The sequence below is a fragment of the Pseudochaenichthys georgianus genome, chromosome 18 (assembly GCF_902827115.2).
Source record: "Pseudochaenichthys georgianus chromosome 18, fPseGeo1.2, whole genome shotgun sequence".
Taxonomy (NCBI): domain Eukaryota; kingdom Metazoa; phylum Chordata; class Actinopteri; order Perciformes; family Channichthyidae; genus Pseudochaenichthys; species Pseudochaenichthys georgianus.
In genome coordinates, this window is record NC_047520.1 from 14,412,978 (window position 1) to 14,437,961 (window position 24,984).

Consider the following 24,984-nt stretch of genomic DNA (forward strand, 5'->3'; position numbering starts at 1 on the left):
ACAAATCTATCTTTATCGCGATATCAACTGAGACATAGCGAAGACTGCTGGAACTGCGATAAATGATAGCCTACTCCCTATGCCATGCATTCACGCTCTGCAGGTTCGTATATTAGAGAGGACATCAGAAGGCCAGAACATTTGTAAAGGGGAGAATTGAGACGTTTTTTCATAAAATATAAACAATATAACAAAACAATTAACTATGATGTTGGACTGGAATTAATGTTTTAATTTGTTTGAAGTTTCTGCCTAGTCTATTCTAGGGTTATGCTTGCAGTGAATCCAAAGCAGAAATACATTAACAATGTTTTTTAAATATGTGTTTAAATATTGCAAGTGATATCGTCATTGCAATATTCAGCAGTGTTATCACACATTGCAAGTGTTCCTGATATCCAGCAGCCCTAGCGCTCAGAGACAATGTCCGCTAAGAGGAGGACACAGACTTGAAACGCCATTTCCTTTTCTTAAAATGTCCTTAGGCCTAACACCTTCATCTCAGGTGCAAACGTATAATAACGATTTCCACCAAAATAATTAATTGAATTATTTGAAATATGCAACTGTAGGTCTTATATGTACTTTTGTATGCACCTTAGTATTTGTTAATTTAGTATATTAATTTTACATTTTCTGGGAAACAACAAGACTGTTGCTTAAAGGCAACTTCAACTTAATGTCAAAGTAAGATGAAGGCTGAGGCAACATATTGAAGTTTTTTAACATGCTCAAAATACCTGGATATCATGCAAATACAACAGCCTCACATCACCAAATAGTCAAAAGTGGCCTAGAGGAAAACAGATGCCCAAATCTCTATCTTTACTCAATGCAGGGATGCAAACTCATCAGGTATGAAAAAGGTGACAAGACCCCCGCCCCACGGTATCGGCTTTAAAATAAGGAATAACAGAGGATTTGAGCAGTCAGAACAACTAAAGCAGCAGTGGTAATAATAACAGAAACGCCAAAGAGTCACATCTAATAGAAATATATTAAAGTATTTATTTGAATTGTGTAGCAGTCAGTTTATCATTTTGGAAATGTATTTTCATGCCTCTGTGCAAGGCTTAGTCTTTCTGTCTTTATAGCCACTGGTGTAAAGTAACTAAGTTCATAAACTCAAGTACTATACTTAGGTACAATTTTGAGATACTTGTACTTTATTTGTACTTGTATTTCAATGGTTTGCTACTTAGTACTTCTACTCCTCTACAGTTCAGAGGTAAATTGTGTACTTTTACTCCGCTACATGTATTTAATACCTTTAGTTACTTTACAGATGTGGATGAATGATGTGAAATATAATCAAGTGTTAAATCAGACCTGGAGTAAATCCACAAGCTGCCCTGCAGAATACAAAGCCATTCAAACTAGCTGCGAACGCACCCGTAGGTAATGTAGCTGACCCTCATCGCGGAGCAGCAGAGCCGACAGACAGGAAGACTCGAGCTTCATTATAATATATAAATAAATAACACCATGCGCGTCATGATGGCACATAACAGCTTGCGGCCGCAGATTACTCCGGGTCCCAGACCCCCCCCCCCCCCCCCCCCCATACCCCAAACAATATATTGCAGATCTACATGAATCACACAAACGACCTATTTTGGATTCAAAAGGGCGAATTTCGCCGAAAGGTGACAAGTTTGCATCCCTGTAAAGAGTGAAGATATATATATATATATAACTCATGGAAGTCAAGTTTTCACTTTGGACTAATTTACAACTGAATATAACAAAATGATTTGCTGAATGTGTTCAGAAGCACAATGGTACCTCGTCTGTCTCTCCTGCCCTTCCCCCTCATGTTCTGCTCTTCTGAACCTCAACTTATCAGCCTACTCTGACCCCCGACACGCAACCCAGCCCCCACTGCAACAGACACAGGCTAAAGGGGGGTGTAATATGTCCTGGATATGTGAGGTGGAATGTATGTGCCGAGAGGAGTTGTCGGAGAAAGGCAGGGGTCTGATAAGCCTGTTGGAGAGAAAGTAGGATGGATGCAGGGAGTCCAAGAGGAGGGAGGGAATGAGAGACAGCACTGGGGACTCAATCAGATGGGCTGGTACAAAGGGGAGGGCAAACAGAAAGAAGTTTGACATACTTAAGACAAAGAACACAGCAACTGTTAGTGAAGTTGTTGCCACTGATGGAGGAGCATTTCTGTGCTACGACTTCATCCCAACAGCATAGGAATTTGATGTTGAATGTGTAAAAGAAAACATCCCTCTAGACCTAATCAGCTACACTGACAATTCTGGATAAAGAAGAGAAGAAGCAGCAGGAGACCAGAGCTGCAGGAAGACAACATACCACCACTAAATAGATAAGGAGGGAAACTCCAAAATCACTACAAGCTCTTTCAACTTCATGCAAGGAGAGGAGGTGGAAAGTAACCAAGTTCCCAGAGAACAAGTTCAGAGGCTCCGTTAAACCACTGAGCGGACAGAAGAGGACTTCAAAAGAAGTGAGAAAATCAGCAACAATCTGGAGGACGAACAGCAAGAGGTCTACCGGGCCCCACATCACAATGTGAGTACAAGTGCAGCTGCATCACTCAAGACACGTTCAAATCACATCAGTGAGAACTCTTCACACAACACATTACAGGGAAAAGGAGCCTAAAAGTCTTATTTACTACTGATGATAAACATGACAAAACATGTCTGAGAGACACAGAATTCACTATTGCAGCTGCTTTGTTCCAGACAATAGAATAATAGAATGATAGAACAATGGAAAATCGCACTGCAGCATCCAAGAATAATGTCATTGCAAGTCCTAGCCCAGCATAGGCATTGCATGATGGGAAGCAGACTTTTGATTCAAACAAGAGGAGCTATTTGGAGACAAATGCTACCATTACAATCACTTTATTGCACAATATTTCCTGATTAAGAATTTCTTAATATAGTTCAAACAATTACATGACGAAATATCCTAAGAAATGCTATTCAAACTAAAGAGTGAGTAAAGTGGGTGGAGAGACTACATATATTTTTTGTAAAAATAAACAATGAGTCACCTCACACACGTGCATGTGCGCATACACACTTTCCTGCCAGTCTTTCCTACATGACCTTCCACCTTGATAAAAACACAAGGACAACAACGGGAAACAGACGTGGAAAAAGAAAAAGAACTCAAGCACCCAGGACAGATTTGTAAATATGGTCTTCCCCTGATTGTCAGTTAGTGCGGGATAGAAGCACAACCTGAGGTGTTATCGTTAAGTGCATGGTTATCCAATAAATATCCCAACATAGGTAAGTGTGTCTGCTCAGAGAAGTTATGTTAGGTACTCTGTACAATATCCTAGCTGAACTATTGAACAATTTGAGACAGTGTACAATCCTTTTCAACGATGAATATGAAATGACCCGCCACATGTAGCTCTCTGTTGGTCCTTTCACTTCAGCAATGGAGTTTCAGATCAGATCATCTAGTGGGACGCTTGTAAGAAAGTATTCCAGCATAGTGCTTTACTTGTCACAATACTATGTCTTGTACTATGGTAATTACATTATGAGCGATTTACCACCATGGCAATTTAGTAATATAATTGATGCACTCCTTAACAGAAAAATACCCCTTAAATGAACAAACAGTAAAGATTCCCTATGGGAAAGCACTGTGTTTGCTAAAATGATTAATCCAACTATTTGACTTTGTCATCCCTACTGGGATTTTTCCATCACTGTAGTTTGTGTTGGCAGATGGCCTGGTTACTCAAGTTGTACCCTGTGTGTCTCATAACCTTTGAGAAGTAAGGATATCCTGTACCAGACACAGCTGCATACCACATCAAATCTGTGATGAAACGGAATGGATGCAAACTAAAGCAGCTTGAAGCAAAGCAGACCCTGCATGGAGGACCTGGCTTCTTTTTATTGACGCCAAGAGAAAATGTTGAATTATGAACAAAAAGCCAAGTGTTGTGCCATAATTACATCACATTCTTTTCTTAACCCTATAGTAAGTTTAATTACATTGGCCGATACCAATATGCGACAGAAAATAATCTGACAGTATATAGTCGTACTCATAGGTTTGTTTCCCTTAAAAAATAAATGTTTGTACTTAATGTAACATTATATGGTTCCAATTAAATGGCAACATTGGTTGCATCTGAGCGTCTGTCTCTAATACCCACAGGGAAGAAAACAAGTAAAAACACAAGCACACGTTTGTACACAAACAGACTTTGATGCCAATTAGCCTTCATCTCTCTACCACACAAACTACATATAGCAATTAAGGCCCTTTTCCTTTTGGACAATCAGCACTCTGATTATCATCACCTCAACGACGGCATCAACAAGGCTTACTTCCTGACGGATCAAACATCTAACCTCTCTCTGAACCCAGAGAACCTTTGAGGACTGGAATTTGATTAGATACACAAGTATTTCATAACTAGGTCTCTTCCATTGTGTTTGTCTCGAAACAGGCTAAGCAGGGCTGCCCAACAGTTAGAAAACATCTGCACATGCTTATTCTGATCAAAGTTATATTTCAATCACATGCTTTTAATTGGTTTATTTTCCGTGCCTACAGTTCAGTATGAGTATGAGTGGTACTCTAGAAAAGGGGGCCCATCACCAGGCCTTGGACCTGTCCGAGGAACTGCCACCTCATCATCACCACCATCACCACAACAGCCACCACCAACATCTTCACCACTCTAACTCCCTGGCATCCACCACCGCTGTGGGTGGGGGCAGAGAAACACCTTTACGTGTAGTCATACCTCCTCCTTATTCTGCAGCTGAGATCGGTGGTGGGGGCAGTGAAGCGCCTCTGGAGCTGCGGGGGTCCCTGGACTGCTGGGCCTGCTCGGTGCTGGTGACAGCTCAGAACCTGATTATTGCCACCATCAACGCCTGCCTCGCTGGCCTGGTGTTCGGGACCATTTTGACTCCGGCCATTGTCATGGTGGTATTTGGCTTCCTCTGTCACTCTACAGTAAGAAAGAGGGAAATGGGGAATAGGGTGGATGAGCATGTTAAAGGATTGACATTGTAATATAAGTGTCTCTTTTTCTGCAAATCCCTGGTTTACAGTTGTCGAGCAAACAGTCACACTGTAGATGGCTACATATAATTGACCTGTTGACGTTAAGCTTAATATGTTCCTTAAAAATATTGCAAATCATCAATTTGTTTGTCAGTGAAAGTAATGTACCACAACATCCAAAATAAATGTTGACCAATGCAATGCTCTTTGGTGTAAGATAAAAACATGTGTTTGCATGTCAGTGAAGATAAATGTTTACACATAGATTCGTTAAATCTAAACATAGTTGAGAGGATCAGAGAGATGGCTTCATCCCTCTTTTCATGAAACATCTGAAAGAGCTAATCTTTGATCCAAACGTTTGGAATAGTTGTGCCTGGGGCTTAGGGTGGAGTTTGGCTTCATCGGTGATGAGAAGGTTTCATAATCAGATCATTCTGAGGTTCTTGCAGATGTTTAGGAGATAGAAGAACTGAAAGAGTGAGGGGTCAAGAGTTTAGGGAGCCAGACATCAAAACCTCAAACTTTAAAGACTGTTTGTTAGCTAGTTGGAGATTAAAAGATGCTTGGTAATGGACAAAATGTTACAGGCTGAACATATAAAAGAAGAGATGTTACTTAAAACATTATTAAGTAAGCTTTCACCTGGGCTACCCTCAATGTCATCACGGTTCAGAGACTTTTAATGCATACCGATGGCCTCTCTGTAGGCCAACGACAGAGACCAGGATTCTGTTCTCCCATTCTCTCACAATTAGGCCTCATGTGACAGCAGCTTAGTGAGGGATTATCCAGAACCTAGGAGGATAGAGAGAGGGGGAACATTTCAAAAGGAAAAAGGGGTGAGAAGAAATGTAGAAAAAGCAAGGTGGGATAAGCATTTAGGGTTCTTTCAGACAACCTTTCAAGATATTTGAGAGAATTCCGTTTGCAATAGTCATCCAGAAACATACACAACACAATATTGAACTAAATAAGCACACTTTAAGGGTTTTCTGGATAAAACTTGCCTTAGATCTGGAGCCACACAGGAGACGTCAAAAGTAAAAACATGGGCATACGGTTGTAACAGATAAGTCTTATCTGTTACAACCGTCAAAGTTTACCCTCCTTTAACTTTTTAAAACCATTTCTCTCCGTCTCTTATTTCTCCCATAGCTCCCTCCCTGCTTAATGTTTCACTCTCCTTCTCAGGCTGGGATATGCAACTCGGCATCATCTCTCAACAACTAACAAGATCCAGGCTTTTTGCTACTGTGTGAGATTTCAGTAAACTATTATATAATTACTAAACTAATGCTAAAACTAGTATCATAAATCCTCAGATTTGCAATCCTTTTTAACCTCAGCACTTTCCTCATGCACACGAATGTTCAATTCATCATTCATGGGGCGATAAGGATGATACAGGCCTGCTGTCTCTCCATTCCTCTCCCACACTTGTCTCCTGACCCTTTGACCTCCTTTCCCAATTCACCAGTCTTAGAAACAAGAAGACATGCTTTGATACACAATGCCGGCCCACAATATTTACTCCCTGAAAGTAAGATTTGTTATATTTTGGTCAAAAATAAATTAAGTGGCCTACTGATTCAGTGCACTTGAGAGATCTCAGACTACCAACTGGTGTCTGTCCATAATGCGCACACACATACCACACAGAACACGTCATCGGTCGTCCTAATCCGTTCTTCACTGCACTTCACAAAACTATTCCAATCCGTGATATTCTACATGTGCAAAGATAACAAAAAATACATAATTTAACTAAAGTATTGCCACAACTGTATCCAATTTAAAACATCTGTTTGACATAGCACATTTTTAATTTAAAACACTAATACCCATAAACTGTCTGCATCTTGCTTTAGTGTTTCATCGACTTAGTATAGTCCCTCTCAGTTGCAGGCCCAGCTGCTCTACAGCTGCCCCTGACCTAAGCATTATTAAAAACAGGATTATAAAACATTCAGATCATGAGAAATATAGGCTTAAGACTGGAAAGCAGCCAGTTCAGTGCCCAGAACAGCATAACACAGTTGGATTGGGGAAGCCTTTAACCCCTATAGCTCCATTGGAGCTGCTCAGTTCCTAAAAGATCAGGCTGCCGTTTCATTGAGCTTCAGTACTGAATTTGTGCGTCACATATACCTCATTCACACCAACGGTGTTTCAGGGCCGGTTCGGAGCTGGAGCTTGAAAAGCACCGGGTTTTCCTCTTCACACCGCAGCGGAGCAGCCTCTTAGTTCCGGAATCCGGTTCGTTTCAAGCACCAAAAAATTGTCCGCCCAGAGCAAAAGCACCGCATACGTCACGCTTACGTCGAGGCGGGGGCAGGGGCGGGATCAACTCCTGAACAACAACAAGAAGCCTGCGTTTTATCCAGCTTGTACACAACGATGGAGAAACTTAACAAGCAGCAGTGGTCCACTGAAGAGACCAGCTACCTACTAGGAATCTGGTCTTCCGAAGAGGTGCAGAGGAAGCTGGAGCACAATCGGCCATTGTTGTTGTTGTCGGTGTCGGTGTGAGGGGTTTCCGCGCGGTTTGGCTTTATGAAGCAGGCACGCAAACGGTAACGTCATGACACAAACGATGACCCAATGACGCAGCACCAGTCGGACTCTGGGCAGTGTGAAAAGAGCCTCCGCTAAACTGAAGAACCGGTTCTGAACCTGAAAATCTCTAGCACGGAGCTTGAACCGGAGTTGCGTTGGTATGAATTGAATGTTCACCTCTCTACCATAAGCCGTCTCCAAAGGCGTTTCAGAGAATTTGGCAGTACATCTAACCGGCCTCACAACCGCAGACCACGTGTAACCACACCAGCCCAGGACCTCCACATACAGCATGTTCACCTCCAAGATCGTCTGAGACCAGCCACTCGGACAGCTGCTGCAACAATCGGTTTGCATAACCAAAGAATTTCTGCACAAACTGTCAGAAACCGCCTCAGGGAAGCTCATCCGCATGCTCGTCGTCCTCATCGGGGTCTCGACCTGACTCCGGTTCGTCGTCGTAACCCACTTGAGTGGGCAAATGCTCACATTCGATTGCGTCCGGCACGTTGGAGAGGTGTTCTCTTCACGGGTGAATCCCGGTTTTCACTGTTCAGGGCAGATGGCAGACAGCGTGTGTGGCTTTGTGTGGGTGAGCAGTTTTCTGATGTCAATGTTGTGAATCGAGTGGCCCATGGTGGTGGTGGGGTTATGGTATGGGCAGGTGTATGTTATGGACGACGAACACAGGTGCATTTTATTGATGGCATTGTGAATGCACAGAGATACCGTGACAAGATCCTGAGGCCCATTGTTGTGCCATTCATCCACGACCATCACCTCATGTTGCAGCATGATAATGCACGCCCCCATATTGCAAGGATCTGTACACAATTCCTGGAGCCTGAAAACATCCCAGTTCTTGCATGGCCAGCATACTCACCGGACATGTGAGCATGTTTGGGATGCTCTGGATCGGCGTATATGACAGCGTGTTCCAGTTCCTGCCAATATCCAGCAACTTGGCACAGCCATTGAAGAGGAGTGGACCAACATTCCACAGGCCACAATCAACAACCTGATCAACTCTATGCGAAGGAGATGTGTTGCACTGCGTGAGGCAAATGGTGGTCACACCAGATACTGACTGGTTTTCGGACCCCCCCAGACCCCCCCAATAAAGCAAAACTGCACGTTTCAGAGTGGCCTTTTATTATGGCCAGCCTAAAGCACACCTGTGCAATAATCATGCTGTCTAATCAGCATCTTGATATGCCACACCTGTGAGGTGGGATGGATTATCTCAGCAAAGGAGAAGTGCTCACTATCACAGATTTTTTCAGATTTGTGAACAATATTTGAGAGAAATGGTTATTTTATATAGAAAATGTTTTAGATCTTTGAGTTCATCTCATGAAAAATGGGAGCAAAAACAAAAGTGTTGCGTTTATATTTTTGTTCAGTGTACTTTTTCAACATCTTGGCAACATATCATCCAGTCTGCTGTCTGTCTTCTCTTCTCCCCAGGTCCGCCCCCATGGGAAGAGCCCTTACTGCTCAGACCTGCTGACTGACGGCGGCTGCGTGGCTCTGCTGGTGGTGGGTTTTCTCTTGGTCACCCCTCTGCTGGTACTTGCGCTGGCTGCATACTGCCGCCTAGCCCGACACCTCCAGCTGGGCCTGTGCTTTATCCCGTACAGCCGGGCGGTGTACAAGAACCTGCCGGCCAACCAGCACCGCGGCCTGGGCACTGGCTGCTGTGGAGGCCGAGATGGAGCTGATGGCAGTGGGAAGGGAAAGGTCTGGGTGTGAGATGAAGATGAGAGTAAGGGGGAGAGGGGGAATAGGAAGACCATTACATGAAGATTATTAAGGGAACAAGAGAACAGGATGAGCGGTTGTATGGGATGAATAAATAAATACAATGGATGTCCAGCAGAATGTATACCAGAGAAGGGAGGTTGATAATGGCCTTACTGTAGAAAACAGCTGGAAGACCAGTTACCTTGTTATAAACACTGAATAATGACTTGCAATACATGCTTTAATGTCAGATAAACATTATAAATTGTTTGATTGTTGGTTTTTTCCCCTGGGCACATTGGCTTTTACAGGAGTTTTTGACAATCGTGTTACATCATGGTGCCTTTTAAGAATTGAGCAGAGGATGAAACCAGTCATTAGCGCAAATAAATAACAGCAAGAGTGACTGTCAGGAATACAAATGATAAAAGAAACAAATTCTAAAGCTGTCATTATAAACAACAAAGCATCTAAGCAGACGTGCAAAAAATATTTACTTCCCTGAATGTATCACAGGAAATAGCAAAACTGAAAATAGCTCACGTCACAAGAATTGTATTTTGTCACTAAACATAATTGTATCTTATCACATTTATGTTATTATAAAAAATAATATTGTCCGTTATTCTCTTACGAAGTTTTCTGTGAAGTTGCTGCAGTTTCTCATGTAAATTCCTTTTATAAATAAAGATTTTAGATTCAGCTGGAGTCGTGTCTGTCCTTTAATATTAATGCGTTGGATAAGTTGCATCTACTACTGGGAAATGTAAAGATAATGTTCATTACTATAAGAATACTTCACTTGAGAAATCAGGTCTATAACCAGACCCCCCCATACCCCAAAAATATTTTTATTGCAGATCTACATGAATTACACAAACGACCTATTTTGGGTTCAAAACGGCGAATTTCGCCGAAAGGTGACAAGTTTGCATCCCTGCCAGTGCCGAGGCGCTTCTGGGACGCTTCTGAGCCGTAACACGGCGCGTCTGGTCGAATAGCACCCATTGACTAGAGTGGCCGGCGGCCGTGATCTTTGCGAACGCCGCGGCGCAGCAATAACGCGGCCGTAACGCGATGCAGACGGACGGACCCGGTAGAATCTAGGGGTAAGGGTATTTTCTCGATTTTTAGATGTTTCCTTAAATCACCTTTTAAATGTACTTGAAAAATATTCCTCTAAGGTACATTTAGCACAGATCAAAAATGTGCGATTAATTTGCGATTAACTATGGACAATCATGCGATTAATCGCGATTAAATATTTTAATCGACTGACAGCCCTAATATATATATATTTCATGCGCGTGTAAAAGCACATTTTCCGCTCGTGAGTAGCTTGTTTTGCGCGCTAGAATATTGACCCAAATCTGACTCCATACTAATTAATAGTGTCGTACAGAATCTGGTGACAAGATACAATACAACTGCTGCAGGACTCTCTCTCTCTCTCTCTCTCTCTCTCTCTCAGAGACACACATATACATAGAGAGGTGAAGTCCCGCCCATCTACCTCCGACCCATGGGACCTTATTTCGGAAAAATTATGTATTGAAGTCAATGGGGAGAGAAAACGTATCTTTCGATCAATCTAAATTCTTCACTTTCTGCTTACACATTACATTTCAGCATAGCAGTTCAGCGTCAGCTTTTCAGCATAAAGCATTCCCACTAGCAATTTCTTCAGGAATTGCATTCTCTAGTTATTATTATCATCACTTTTATTATTATTAACATTACTATTTGTATAAAATTGTTGCATCCTTTTCCATTAATATAGCTATTGTTGTAGACTTCCAGCTATTGTCTTTTTACTGCAGAAATGTCACATACCCTTGTTCATGTTACTCATGTATGCTCTTGGGGCTGGGATAAATGTGTGCTGTTTGATTGTGGTCTCAAAATTATAATACAAATATTTCTGTGGCACAAAAGATTTAATGTCAAATGAATTATTTATGAATAATAAAGTTCAAAACATGGCACTCTAGTGGAGAAGAGGGAGAACTCCATGAGTGATATTTTAATTTAACATGTTATCAGGGGAGAGCGCGAACGCAGTCCCCCACTACCACAAATTATGCAGTCGAGATTCCCACATTTGGGGAATTCGCACGGGTCAGCTCAACCGGAGTGCAATGGCCAAGCCTCGCCCTGGGTGAACCACCTTTTTGATCATGGTATCTCCCCTGCCAGGTAAGTATGAGTTGTACACACTCCTCTGAGGGCACTGATTCACAGACACACACCATTCACTCAGGGAGCATGCACTATAGAAATGACCAAAATCAAGAGATTATATGTGGGTGGTAATATATAGAAATGTATACAGAACATACACTTTTGTACTAAGGCTAACAAAGACTATTTTCTCTGTAAACTGTGCCTCATTTCCCATGATGCAATGGTGTATTTCCATATCAATAGCAGACCTCAAATACCCTGTTGTATCAGTTTTACCCCCAAAAAATGAGCAACAGCCTAACAACAAAGTTTAATGAGCCTGAAATAAGTCATACTGCAATAAGAAAGTAGTTTGATCAACATTAAAATCTCAGAGGAAAGAATAGAACCGTTTTGTTTCTCACATTCAAATTACAACCACTTCCGGTTTCTTTGTTCAGGGCTGGTGACAGCCCGAAGACACTGCCTACTGTTGGTCTGGAGTGGGATCAACACTGGCTGTTCTCAAATGTATACAAAAGAAGTTTAACACCATAACTAAATAACATAAAAAAAACTGAACATGATGACCTTCATGAAGAAAGGATTTATAGCAGGGCTGATGTACTAGATTGCATTACTTTTGGATGTGTAGGCTTATTATCATACTTCAATATGTGTTGAAGTTCCTCTGTGCACGAGTAACAGCAAGAAAATAAAGTGAACGCTTACACAATAGTGATTGGGCTTTGAAAATAAGTTAGTTTCTTAGGGTATATGCAGCACTATAGCAATGAATCTGAAGAACATTTTATTCAAATGAATAAGCCTGACTGCTAAAAAGATAAATGACTGTTTAAAAGTTATTTTTAAATGTGGAAACGGCACTGAACTCAGCACTTTTAACAATCTCATCTACAGAGCGATGCCTGGTCATGTCACACAATATAGTCCAATCAAAATTTAAAACCCCAAAAATCGAATTTACTGTGATTGAGGAATATCCAACTTCCAGTTTAAACAGATCTAATATCCTGTGTATTATAACTGCATAAAAACGTTTTATATCTGATAAAAGTATTAGTAAGTCCTCTCTTGAGGCAGGTAGTAATGTAGGATCTGTCACAGGTAGTACAGACAACAGAAGGAGCTATTGCACACTCTTGTGGAGAAACGAGTAAACTCCATGAGTGATAATTTAATTTCACATGTTATCAGGGGAGAGCGCGAACGCAGTCCCCCACTACCACAAATTATGCAGTCGAGATTCCCACATTTGGGGAATTCGCACGGGTCAGCTCAACCGGAGTGCAATGGCCAAGCCTCGCCCTGGGTGAACCACCTTTTTGATCATGGTATCTCCCCTGCCAGGTAAGTATGAGTTGTACACACTCCTCTGAGGGGACTGATTCACAGACACACACCATTCACTCAGGGAGCATGCACTATAGAAATGACCAAAATCAAGAGATTATATGTGGGTGGTAACATAAAGACATTTATACAGAACATACACTTTTGTACTAAGGCTAACAAAGACTATTTTCTCTTTAAAATGTGCCTCATTTCCCATGATGCAATGGTGTATTTCCATATCAATAGCAGACCTAAAATACCCTGTTGTATCAGTTTTACCCCCAAAAAATGAGCAACAGCCTAACAACAAAGTTTAATGAGCCTGAAATAAGTCATACTGCAATAAGAAAGTAGTTTGATCAACATTAAAATCTCAAGAGGAAAGAATAGAACCGTTTTGTTTCTCACATTCAAATTACAACCACTTCCGGTTTCTTTGTTCAGGGCTGGTGACAGCCCGAAGACACTGCCTACTGTTGGTCTGGAGTGGGATCAACACTGGCTGTTCTCAAATGTATACAAAAGAAGTTTAACACCATAACTAAATAACATATAAAAAACTGAACATGATGACCTTCATGATGAAAGGATTTATAGTAGGACTGATGTACTAGATCACATTACTTTTGGCTGTGTAGGTTTATTATTATTATATGTCAATACTTGTTGTAGGTCTCGTTCTTCACTACTAACAATGTAGTCCAATCGAAAATTAAAATGCAAAAAAAAAATCGAATTAACCGTCATAGAGGACTATGCAACTTCCAGTTTAAACAGTTCTAATGTCATTTGTATTATTATAATAATAATACTACTACATTTTATTTTTATAGCACTTTTCCTACTGCATAAAAACTTTTTATATCATAGTAATTCCTCGCTCAGGGCAGGTAGTAATGTCTGATCTGTCACAGGCAGGACAGACAACAGAGGGCACACTCTGGTGGAGAAGAGGGAGAACTCCATGAGTGATATTTTAATTTCACATGTTATCAGGGGAGAGCGCGAACGCAGTCCCCCACTACCACAAATTATGCAGTCGAGATTCCCACATTTGGGGAATTCGCACGGGTCAGCTCAACCGGAGTGCAATGGCCAAGCCTCGCCCTGGGTGAACCACCTTTTTGATCATGGTATCTCCCCTGCCAGGTAAGTATGAGTTGTACACACTCCTCTGAGGGCCCTGATTCACAGACACACACCATTCACTCAGGGAGCATGCACTATAGAAATGACCAAATTCAAGAGATTATATGTGGGTGGTAATATAAAGGAATGTATACAGAACATACACTTTTGTACTAAGGCTAACAAAAGACAATTGTTCTCTGTAAAATGTGCCTCATTCCCCATGATGTAAAGCTGCGGCGCAGAGAAAATAATATGATACAGTACAATTACGTCGAGAGAGAGAGAGAGAGAGCGAGAGAAATCATTGTTGTTAGCTTCCTCTCCTGTCAGACTGAGAGGCTCAGTGAACTAAAGGACTCTCTGAGTGTTTAGATAGTTAACTTTAGTCTAAGTTATCTCAGAGTGGGTCTCAAAGTTTTGGTCACAATTAATATAAACAATTATTTCCGAGGCACACGTTTACATGATCATTATAGTTATAAAAAAATAAGAGAATAAATGAAAAACAGGTATGAAATACTATATGACAGTAAAAAAAGAATAAAGTTTAAAAAAAGTACATCTGTTTACAGTTCTGTTTCATATGGATGTTGAGAGATGTATCCATAGATCTCTTCATTTTGCTCTCAAAGTGCACCAGATTGATGCTTTTAACTTCAATATTTAAAAAAAAATCTTGGAGTTGGGTGTAACGCGTTACTGTAATAATATTACTTTTGTCGGTAACGGAGTAGTGTAACGCGTATAATTCAGTAATCACACTACAGTTACTAACATTGCCCCGACACGCCTTACTTCGTTACTTTTATAAAATCAGTCATAATCATCACACTGACAGACAAGAGGGGTTTCCGCTGCAGGTTTATATGTACGTAATCTGCGCGACTTGCGCGTCCACATCTCCATGTGCAGTGCTGCATAAACATGGCTGAGTCAGCGATAACTTTCGAGGGGTGGCCCATAGAGAGGAATGTGACGGTGAGGTGCAAACTGTGTCCAGGCCAGAAGCTGTTATCCACTGCTGTAAACACCACGTCAAACCTCAACAAACACCTGCAAAGAACACATGCTAAGGTGAAGCTAATAGCTAAGGACCCCCGAACCCAGAGTGAGGATGTTGTGAGTGCGCCGCCGCCGACTCCGAAGCAACACAAATTAGAATTTGGAGAACCGGTAACCAAAGCAGAGATGGACAGGCTTGTAGCATCCTTCATAGTAGAGGAAATGTTGCCCATTTGCACAGTGGAATCACCATCGTTCAGAGATATACTGCGCAAAATACAGATAGCAGGAGGCAGAGGACAGCCATGGTCAGATAGGAAAACATTCAGGAGCTATCTGGATCAGTCTTATGCGACAATGGAAACTGAACTAAAGAGAACATTTGAAACTTTAGCAGTCTGCTTGATCTGCCTGTAGGGAGGAGCGGGCCGGCCCTGCGAGTAAAGTAACGAGTAAAGTAACGAGCTACTTTATGTAGAGAGTAACGAAGTAGTGTAATATATTACTTTTTTTTAGTAATGACCCCATCTCTGGTGTGGACCCTTAGTGAGGTCCACACACCACCTATACAAATAGCACTTTACCCCTGCTTACATCTATATACCTTGAGCTGATTATCGAGCTTTCATTGTAACAGTCGCAGGTACACTGTGTGTGTGTGTGTTTGGGGAGTGTTGCAGTAGAAAGTTCCACTGTAGCGACCGGTACATTAATGGGAAACACTAAATGTTTGAGCACCCTCTATGAAACTTCAAGCTACCCCACAGCACCCCCAAAATAGATCTCTGGCCCCGCCACTGAGCCTGCAACCCCGATTTGAAGAAATGTGCAGTGCAAAACAGGCTCATTGCAGCCACTAATGCTGTGATAAGACACACTTTTTTGCCAAATATCAGCATTTTCTTTCTTTTCATTTGTTTGCACAGATTGCAAAGTATTATAACTAGGGTTGGGTACCGAGAACAGGTTCCGGTTCATCATTTAGACATGTGAATTTCGGTTCCGCTTTTCGATGCCTGAGAAAATGTTTCTCGCCGCTCTCCGTAGACGGGGCGGGAAATGTAGCGTTGTACCCATAGATATATATAAACTAGTGCTGTCAAAATGATCGCGTTAGCGGCGGTAATTAATTTTTTGAATTAATTGCGTTAAAATATTTAACGCATTTAACGCATGTGCAGAATGGCCCGCCCCATATGTGCCAGCGCCAGGGTATGGCTGGGGTAGGCTACACCCATACCAAGAAATGGCTTAGCCCCACCATGAAAAATGATGTTAAAGTAAGCAAAATAAAGTCTGCCAACTCGCGCGGAGTAAATTGCACAGACAGCAGTTAGTAAGATTGATTTCAGTAGCCACGGTTTTGAAAACTTTTGTCACGTAGTGATCGTCTTCTCAATAGAACATCTTTGATAACGGCGTGGTGTTGTTGCAGGAAGTCCCGACGGAGAATAATGTTGCTGTAGTACAGGGCAGAGCCATATAATAGTAATAATATGGCTCTGGTACAGGGGTGCACATAACTGGTACGCAGGTTATGTGCGTAATCTGAAATGCGTACCGTCACTTGTGTCACAAAGCGCATTTGCGTACCGACGTACTTGTGAAGCTTTTCCAGAAGGCGGTTAGATCACCGGACGACAGAGTTGGTCTCCGTGTACACTGGGCTGCTGTTAACGTCGGTCTGTACAACGGAACTGTGCCAAAACTACGCCAACCGGCTGCGGAGGGAGACTCCCCCCTTCACTGGAGAACTGCGCTAAAACAGCTGATCACAACGTTCACACTCTGTGGTCACAAAGTACTCCACTAGCCCCCCCCCCCTCTGTCGACTTTCCTGAAGTACTCCCCCGTTGATTTAAATCAACAGGTAATGAATTAAGACCCGCGGTTTGATGATTGATAGTGTGTGGGTTGTCTTTCATTTTGACATGCAGTATGTATGTTAAATGGATATATCCACCTTCTTTCATTTATCTTTCCATTCCCACAACAATATACATAAATAAATGGCATATTTTGGACATAGTTTGAATGGTGATTAATCATGATTAATTAATTTTTAAGTTGTGATTAATCTGATTACAAATTGTAATCGTTTGACAGCCCTAATATAAACACGTGTTTATATTAGTGCTGTCAAAATTATCGCGTTAACGGCGGTAATTAATTTTTTTAATTAATTGCGTTAAAATATTTAACGCATGTGCAGAATGGCCCGCCCCATACGTGCCACCAGTGGCAGCGCCAGGGTATGGCCTGGGGTAGGCTACACCCATACCAAGAAATGGCTTAGCCCCACCATGAAAAATGATGTTAAAGTAAGCAAAATAAAGTCTGCCAACTCGCGCGGAGTAAATTGCACAGACAGCAGTTAGTAAGATTGATTTCAGTAGCCACGGTTTTGAAAACTTTTGTCACATAGTGATCGTCTTCTCAATAGAACATCTTTGATAACGGCGTGGTGTTGTTGCAGGAAGTCCCGACGGAGAATACTTTTGCTGTAGTACAGGGGTGCACATAACTGGTACGCAGGTTAGGTGCGTAATCTGAAATGCGTACCGTCACTTGTGTCACAAAGCGCATTTGCATACCGACGTACTTGTGAAGCTTTTCCAGAAGGCAGTTAGATCACCGGACGACAGAGTCGGTCTCCGTGTGCACAGACAGGGCTGCTGTTAACGTCGATCTGTACAACGGACTTGTGCCAAAACTACGCCAACCGGCTGCGGAGGGAGACTCCCCCCCTTCACTGGAGAACTGTGATTAATCATGATTAATTAATTTTTAAACTGTGATTAATCTGATTAAAAATTGTAATCGTTTGACAGCCCTAGTTTATATATATCTATGGTTGTCTCTTATTATACATCCATGATAGTTGTACCTACACTCCCTACAGCGTAACCTGAGACCAGGGCCGGCTCGTCGCACTGGCGTTATAGATGTTCGCCTAGGGCGCCAGATCTGTGGAGGCGCTGCACTGACAGCTCTAGGAGGAAAAAAAAAAAAGTTGACCGTTGGTGCTCATCCTAATTTTCGGCCTTGATGTAACAACATTCATAATTAAGTAAATGTAACACCCTTTTCATCCCGGTTACACTTTTCCTTTGCCCTGTACGATGGGCGCTGTAAGTGATGAACATGGGGGATGTTGGCTTATCTGGCACTCGCAGCTCACAGCCAAAGTGCGAGTGAGCATGGGAGCGAGCGAGAAAGGGAGGGTGCACCGGTACGCGCTGTTGTTATTAGCATCTGGTGCTAGCTGCTCTAACGGATATTAGAAGAAGATGTTTCTACAATGATGTGGAGGGAGAGTCCTCTCCAGTCATACTGAGAGGCTGATAACTACAGCTCAGTGAGGTAAAGGAGTGTTTAGATAGTTCACTTTAGTCTAAGTTATCTCAGTGGGTCTCAAACGTTTTGATCACAATTTATGTAAACACATATTTCCAAGGCACTCCTTTATAATTATTGAGATAAAACAGGTTTGAAATCATTCCAATGTATACTATAGGACAGTAAACCAGACATATCGTTTTAAACTGAAGAGATAAAAAAAATATGCATAAATAAAATAGTAAAATAAGATATGAATGAACAGCAAAAATAAAATATGTTACATGTATTTGTTATTGGCTATGGTAGGTTATTGGTTATGTTCACATACTTATTTAATTATTAAAATGTAAACCAATCTTTTTCATATGGGTGTTTATGTACCCCCTAGATCTAGTCTCTAGTAATTCTGCTTAAAGTGCACCAGATTGAAGCATTTTACTTTAAAATGTTCAAACATTTTTTCCCGGCAGATATGCTTGTTTGTCTCAACAAGAACTGTTTTTAAATGGGGGGGGGGGGGGTCCTTTAAAAGTTGGACTGTTGTAGCTTCAGTGGTTCTCAGGTTACAGTTACAAAGCAGTGAATATAAACAGACTGATTAATGTGAATATTACTGTAAACTAACCTGTGTAAAAGTTTCTCCAATAAATGTCTTTTTTTTGGTGGAAGAAGCATGTATCATTTTTTTACCCTGCCCCTCAAAGAATCGGAATTGAGAACCGTTAAGAACCGGAATCGAAAAGTGGAATCGGAATCAGAATCGTGGAAATTCAAACGATACCCAACCCTAATTATAACTTATTGTTCTAGCGAAGGGATTGCACAGTTGTATTATGTATTTATTTTTTTGACCACACAGAATTATGGAGCATTGTTTTATTATCACTGTTCTAGCAAAGTGATTTGTGTTGTGGGGGGGGCCCCGACTTTCTTTTTTCTCCAAAGGGGGGGCCTGACAGAAAAAGTTTGAGAACCACTGCTCAAGTTACACCTGAAGTAAATTCCTAGGTGAACACATTCATTAAAACTAGCTGCACCTTTACGAGCTTGCTGATACACACTTTAATGCATCACTATTATAATCAATAATATATTATTCTGAAATGGGCCAATCTGAGTAATGAGTCTGTATATATTTATGCCAATACTTTTCTAATAGATTTCAGAAAACTTTGACAGACTTGCATGTTAGGCTTCACTAAAAAGCAACACAACATTATCAGGAACAATTTATGGACAAACACTCACAAAATATTTAAACTTGAACTATTCATATTAAACTTGAACTATTCATATCTTAGACTGCACTGTAACTTTTATCCATGTATTTTTTCTTTTAATGTTTTAAATTTAAACGTAATTAATTTCTCCATGACATTTATGAGAGGGACTGCTCGAAAGTAGGATATTTGGGATATCCATCGTAGCCAGGGTTTACGATCAGTTTTTAGGAGAGTTGTACTGAGGAACAAGTATCACATCACCGACGGGTGAAAAATAGTGTTTTGGTAACACGGTGTGTTCAGGTAACACTTAAAGACTTTGTTATGGAACGCAAAGCAGAGTAGGGGGCTAGTACACCATCCTGAGGGTCCGATTGTGGATGTCATGCGAGCATAACATGGTGAAAACAATCAGTCTAAATTAACAATCGGGACGGAAATGTTCGGAATTCCAAAGGAAGGTTCTGTGAATAAATTAAAAATCAAGAACCGAAATAATTGAACTATTCATATCTTAGACTGCACTGTAACTTTTATCTTTTAATGTTTATTTTATTAGCTTTTCTTTTTTAATAACTGATTTTAATTGCCATTTTCTTAATGTCTTTCATTTTTTGTTTTTCTTTTAATGTTTCTTTTATTATCTTTTACTGTTTTTAAATGCCTTTGTCTGAATGTCATCCATTTTTGTAAAGCACCTTGAATTGCCTGGTGCTGAAAGGGGCTATATAAATAAACTTGCTTTGCCTTGCCTACTCTACAGTTTTTTGAAGGAATTGCTAATGAGGTATGACGTGTTCAGATGCACCCATGGGTGGATTTTATTTGTTGTTTTTTGGACATAGCCAGGCTAAATGGTTCCTACTGCTTCCAGTCCTTGTGCTAAGCTAAGCTAACCATATTCTGGATTCAGCTTCATATCTACAGTAAGTGTTGGGCAAGTTACTTCCAAAATGTAATACAGTACATATAACTTTGTCTCTGTCTTTTTTAAGTAATAAGTTACATTACAATATTACTGTCTCTGAAATGTAATGAGTTACACTACTTTTATATTACTTTTGAGTTACTTTCACCAAAATAACCTAAAAAGAATGTCTAGGTATTTTAAATGCTAAAATGTGGTTTAGTGCAGCTCATTATACATCTAGTGAAGGGCAATGTGGTATAGCATAACAACTGTGTAGGCCATTAAGGCTACTAACAACTTGTATTACACGGCTTAGTTGAATACTCGATTCTGATTGTAAATTCTTAACATGTGACACGTTGTTAATACAGTAGTACAGACCGCTGTCAAGGACTATAATGAAAGTTGCTATGGAGGATCAAGAAAGAGAAAGGAAAACAAGTTAAAATACGGAGCACTGGACGTCAGATATATCTGTGTAAAATTGTTCCATCCTCAAAAACTAATACTCCTGCAGTCTAGCTGCAGCTTCTAGCAACGGTCCTCTGCTTGAAAAAAGGACACCGAATGTCCTGAATGTGGCATCACTAACATGACTTGAGTCTGAACACACATATGGGATTAGTTTTGTTTCATAAAGATAAAGCAAGACTGTCAGAATCAAGCAAAACTAAGAGTTTAAGAGATACAAAAAAATGAGTCAAGCAAAATAAATTTAATTTAAAAAATAAAACTATAAGTTGCAAACAAATCATTTAAATCATGTAAACTTTAAGTCTTTTTTATTTGTCTCAACATATCTTTTTGTTTGCAGTTCTCTTTGCTTCTTTCTCAATGATCAGACTTTTGCTCTCGCTGCAGCTCTTCTCGTTTGCGCTCCCACATTTTTTGTTTTCGATTTTGACACAAACGTCCCAGGTGGGCGGGACTTTCAGGGGTGCGTCCCCATTGGCTACTCAGTTTGTGAGTGACAGCCCACTACATCACAGATCATACGGTGCAACTCATGCAGCAAACTCCGGAGTCCACTCGGCCACGTTGGTGTTGGTGTCTCCTGGGGAGTTTCATGAACATATCGGACTCATCTTATTGCTGTGCATTATACTTGTGTTGTGTAGTTTATACTTTATTCCAAATTTAAATATTTTAATACATGAACACACTGCTGCTGTTAAAGGTCCCATGTCATGGCCATTTCCACTGATCATAATTCCATTGTTGAGGTCTACTAGAATATATTTATACTGTGCAATTTTCCAAACTCACATTGGTTTCTCAAACAGCATCTCTGTAAAGTATGTGTATTCAGCAGTATTCACTCTCTCCACTAAACGGCTCGTTGCAGCTCTTACCCTACCCTCGGCTCCACGGATTGGTCCATTTCGTTCCGGGGACGACATGACATCATGATGTACCCGGAAGAATCAAATGGACAATGACGTATCTCCAACGAGGCGTTTTGGGGAGGTATTTTCAGTTTTAGAGTTTTACTCGCTACAGGGTATACTTTGAGGGTTTTGACTCTGCACACCGTTTACATGCAGACAAACCTTCATAACACACAAGGGGACGGGTAATAACCGGAAAAGCATGACATGTGACCTTTAAATAATTTCCCAATTTGGGAAAATGTTATAGATATATATTTTCAAGCTAAAAAGGTGATTCTTTCCTACAATATAAAAGTGGCAGATTTGCTTTATTAAACAGACCAGGCCTAGGTTGCATACCAACACAATTAGGAACATGCTCACATCTTACTTGGTCTGAAGAGCTGAAGCATTCATACACAATGGGTAAAAACTGTGTTGTCTCATTCTATATCCTGTGAGAAAATGATATACATTTAGCATTAAACATTCAACATACTATTCCTAGCCTGAGGAATATATGAATAATCAACAGATTTGAGTGGAATCTCTAACATTTTCATGTAGAATAAAGACAAAAGAGTGATTATACAAATTACATTTATTGAAATGTTAAACCAGAAGATGAAGTCTCAAAGAATGTTCTAAATAAAATGACGAAAAGTGGGTGGATAATAATAAAATCTATTAAATGTATATGTAAAGACATTTGGTCAAATGAAATGACACTGAGCAAGTGATAACAGCAACGCCCAGCGTGGATGAAGCTGGTGCAGGTCTTTCTTCATGCCCCCCCTCCTAGGATCTGATGCTGTCCCCTCAGAGGTAGGAAAACGGGATAAGACCTCTGGACGCCACGCTATCTCAATGATCCACACTGTTAATATGAGAGAAAAATAAATGTTTTAGGAAATGAAAAATATGAAGTTAACAAATAAAACACAACTCAGGGGCCGTCATGGACGGTAGGTTTTCCTACAAAGTTAACTCAGCTTCCATTGATTTTCATATCAAATTAGCGTGTTAATAAAATAAGCTATCATGGCTTATACTTGCATATCTAAACAGAATCATGAAAGCCTGTTGGTAGAGTCAGACACACGAGTCCGTTTGAGTGTGTGCGCCGGTGTCTGAACGCTCACTCACTGCTCGCTTTGTAGCTAACTGTCCCTGCTATTAGGCTACTTAGCTTGCATTGTTCTAAAGTTCTAAAGTTAGCAAAAGCTAACTTTCATAACACAGCTTTTCTTTACTTCTCACTTAACTAACACAATAAAGAAACAGACCGTATAGTACAGCACAAACAACACAAATGATCAATACTTACATATAATTTCACTTGTAGTATTATAATAATTGAAATGCTGGTTCTTCTGGGGGTGTTCTATCCAAGCTCAGCTACCGTACCGCAGCTGCACTGTACAACCGCTGGAGGACTGGGCTGTCACTCAAAAACTGAATAGCCAATGGGGATGCACCCCTGAAAGTCCCACCTACGTGGGACGTTTGTGTCAGAATTGAAAACAAAAAATTAAAAAGCTGCAGCGAGAGCAAAAGTCTGATCATTGAGAAAGAAGCAAAGAGAACTGCAAACAAAAAGATGTGTTAAAACAAAGAAAAAATACTTATAGTTTACGTGATTACACAAATGATTTGTGTTTTTTTAAATAAAATGTATTTTGCTTGACTCCGTTCTCCAACAGCATATAAAAAACAAAATACTGCATGTATGCAGTATTTTGTGCATGCACACTTATTCTCTGTCTTACTGTTACATAAATCCCAAGAATGTATACTAGCTTCATCATATCTCAATCAGTGATTAAGTTAATAATAACGTATCTATCAGGTTACTATCAGCCTGTCACTCATTATTTTCAGGGCAGGGTTTGGAGGAACAGAGGAGACGCTTTTCCTCCTGCCTTCACAAACTTTACACACGTATTTATCGACTGAAAATAGTAAAAGGACATTCATACTAGTGTTAATTTCGTCAGCTATTTTTAATTTAGTTTTAGTCTTAGTCCTGTGTTAAATTTCCTTTTTAGTTTTAGTCATATTTAGTCACCTTCATCCTGTTTTTATTTAGTCAAGTTGACTAAAAGTCAACTTGCATTTTAGTCTTATTTTAGTCTTATTTTAGTCAAAGAAAACGAATTATTTTAGTCTACTTTTTGTCAATGAAAACTGTTGAGTCTTTTTTAGTCATCAGATTATATAGAACATTTCAGTCAAACTAGTCTAGCCAAAACCAATAATTTGTCATTTTAGTATATATAAATAAATAAGATTATATCTTGTCCAGAGTTGGGTGACTGTAATAATATTACTTTTGTCGGTAACGGAGTAGTGTAACGCGCTGCTTTTATAATTCAGTAATCACACTACAGTTACTAACATTGCCCCGACACGCGTCACTTTGTTACTTACTAATAATCACACTGACAGACAAGAGGGGTTTCCGCCACAGGTTTATATGTACGTAATCTGTGCGACTTGCGCGTCCACATCTCCACATGCAGTGCTGCATAAACATGGCTGAGTCAGCGATAACTTTCGAGGGGTGGAGGCAGTGATGTACCTGAACGCGTTCAATGAACGATCGTTCATGAACGCGTTCATATTTTGGGCGAACGTGAACTGAACGTACTGTATTTCCGCTAGATGAACGTAATTGAGAACGCGTTCATTCTCAGCGCTGTATAACGGCGTTCAAAAGTGCGTTCATTCTCAGCACTGTATTATAACGGCGTTCAAAAGTGTGCCAGATTTCATATTAGGGCTGCACGATTCTTGCTCAAATGTGAATCACGATTTTCCTCCATAAGAATTGAGATCACGATTCTCACACGATTCTCATCGTTTCAATGAAAATATGTATTGCACTCTTACTCTTAGACGTCACGTGAGTACAATGAATTTAAACAGACAACATTTGTCTCTCTTGTAACAAAAACATAACTTTGTCTTTAGTTGCTGAATACTGAACAAACATTACAACATTCAAAATGTGGAACCTGGAGCCAACTGTTGTGGCTTTAAACAGACACCATCAACATCAAAGTGCTGGAATTAAATCCCAGTCTCAGTTTCTTGTAGTAAAAACATAGAGTAACTAAAATGAATTTGACAGCCAAATACTGTGGCTTTAAACAAAGTG

General features: G+C 40.5%; 1 protein-coding gene and 3 non-coding genes across 4 annotated transcripts; 1 reads left to right on the top strand and 3 right to left on the bottom strand.

The window, feature by feature from the left end:
* The first annotated feature begins 2,065 nt into the window (after positions 1 to 2,065).
* Positions 2,066 to 10,029, top strand: tmem88b (transmembrane protein 88 b). Its single transcript, XM_034105575.2, has 3 exons — positions 2,066 to 2,541; positions 4,567 to 4,974; positions 9,052 to 10,029. Exons 2-3 carry the CDS (start codon positions 4,573 to 4,575, stop codon positions 9,334 to 9,336), a joined length of 687 nt encoding a protein of 228 aa, XP_033961466.1. The 5' UTR covers positions 2,066 to 2,541; positions 4,567 to 4,572; the 3' UTR covers positions 9,337 to 10,029.
* A 1,338-nt stretch (positions 10,030 to 11,367) lies between these two features.
* On the bottom strand, positions 11,368 to 11,531 carry LOC117464137 (U1 spliceosomal RNA). Its single transcript, XR_004554030.1, has one exon. It is a non-coding gene; the product is annotated as a U1 spliceosomal RNA (small nuclear RNA).
* A 1,174-nt stretch (positions 11,532 to 12,705) lies between these two features.
* LOC117464149 (U1 spliceosomal RNA) lies at positions 12,706 to 12,869 on the bottom strand. The gene has a single exon (XR_004554041.1). It is a non-coding gene; the product is annotated as a U1 spliceosomal RNA (small nuclear RNA).
* A 970-nt stretch (positions 12,870 to 13,839) lies between these two features.
* On the bottom strand, positions 13,840 to 14,003 carry LOC117464161 (U1 spliceosomal RNA). Its single transcript, XR_004554051.1, has one exon. It is a non-coding gene; the product is annotated as a U1 spliceosomal RNA (small nuclear RNA).
* Between the last annotated feature and the right edge of the window lie 10,981 nt (positions 14,004 to 24,984).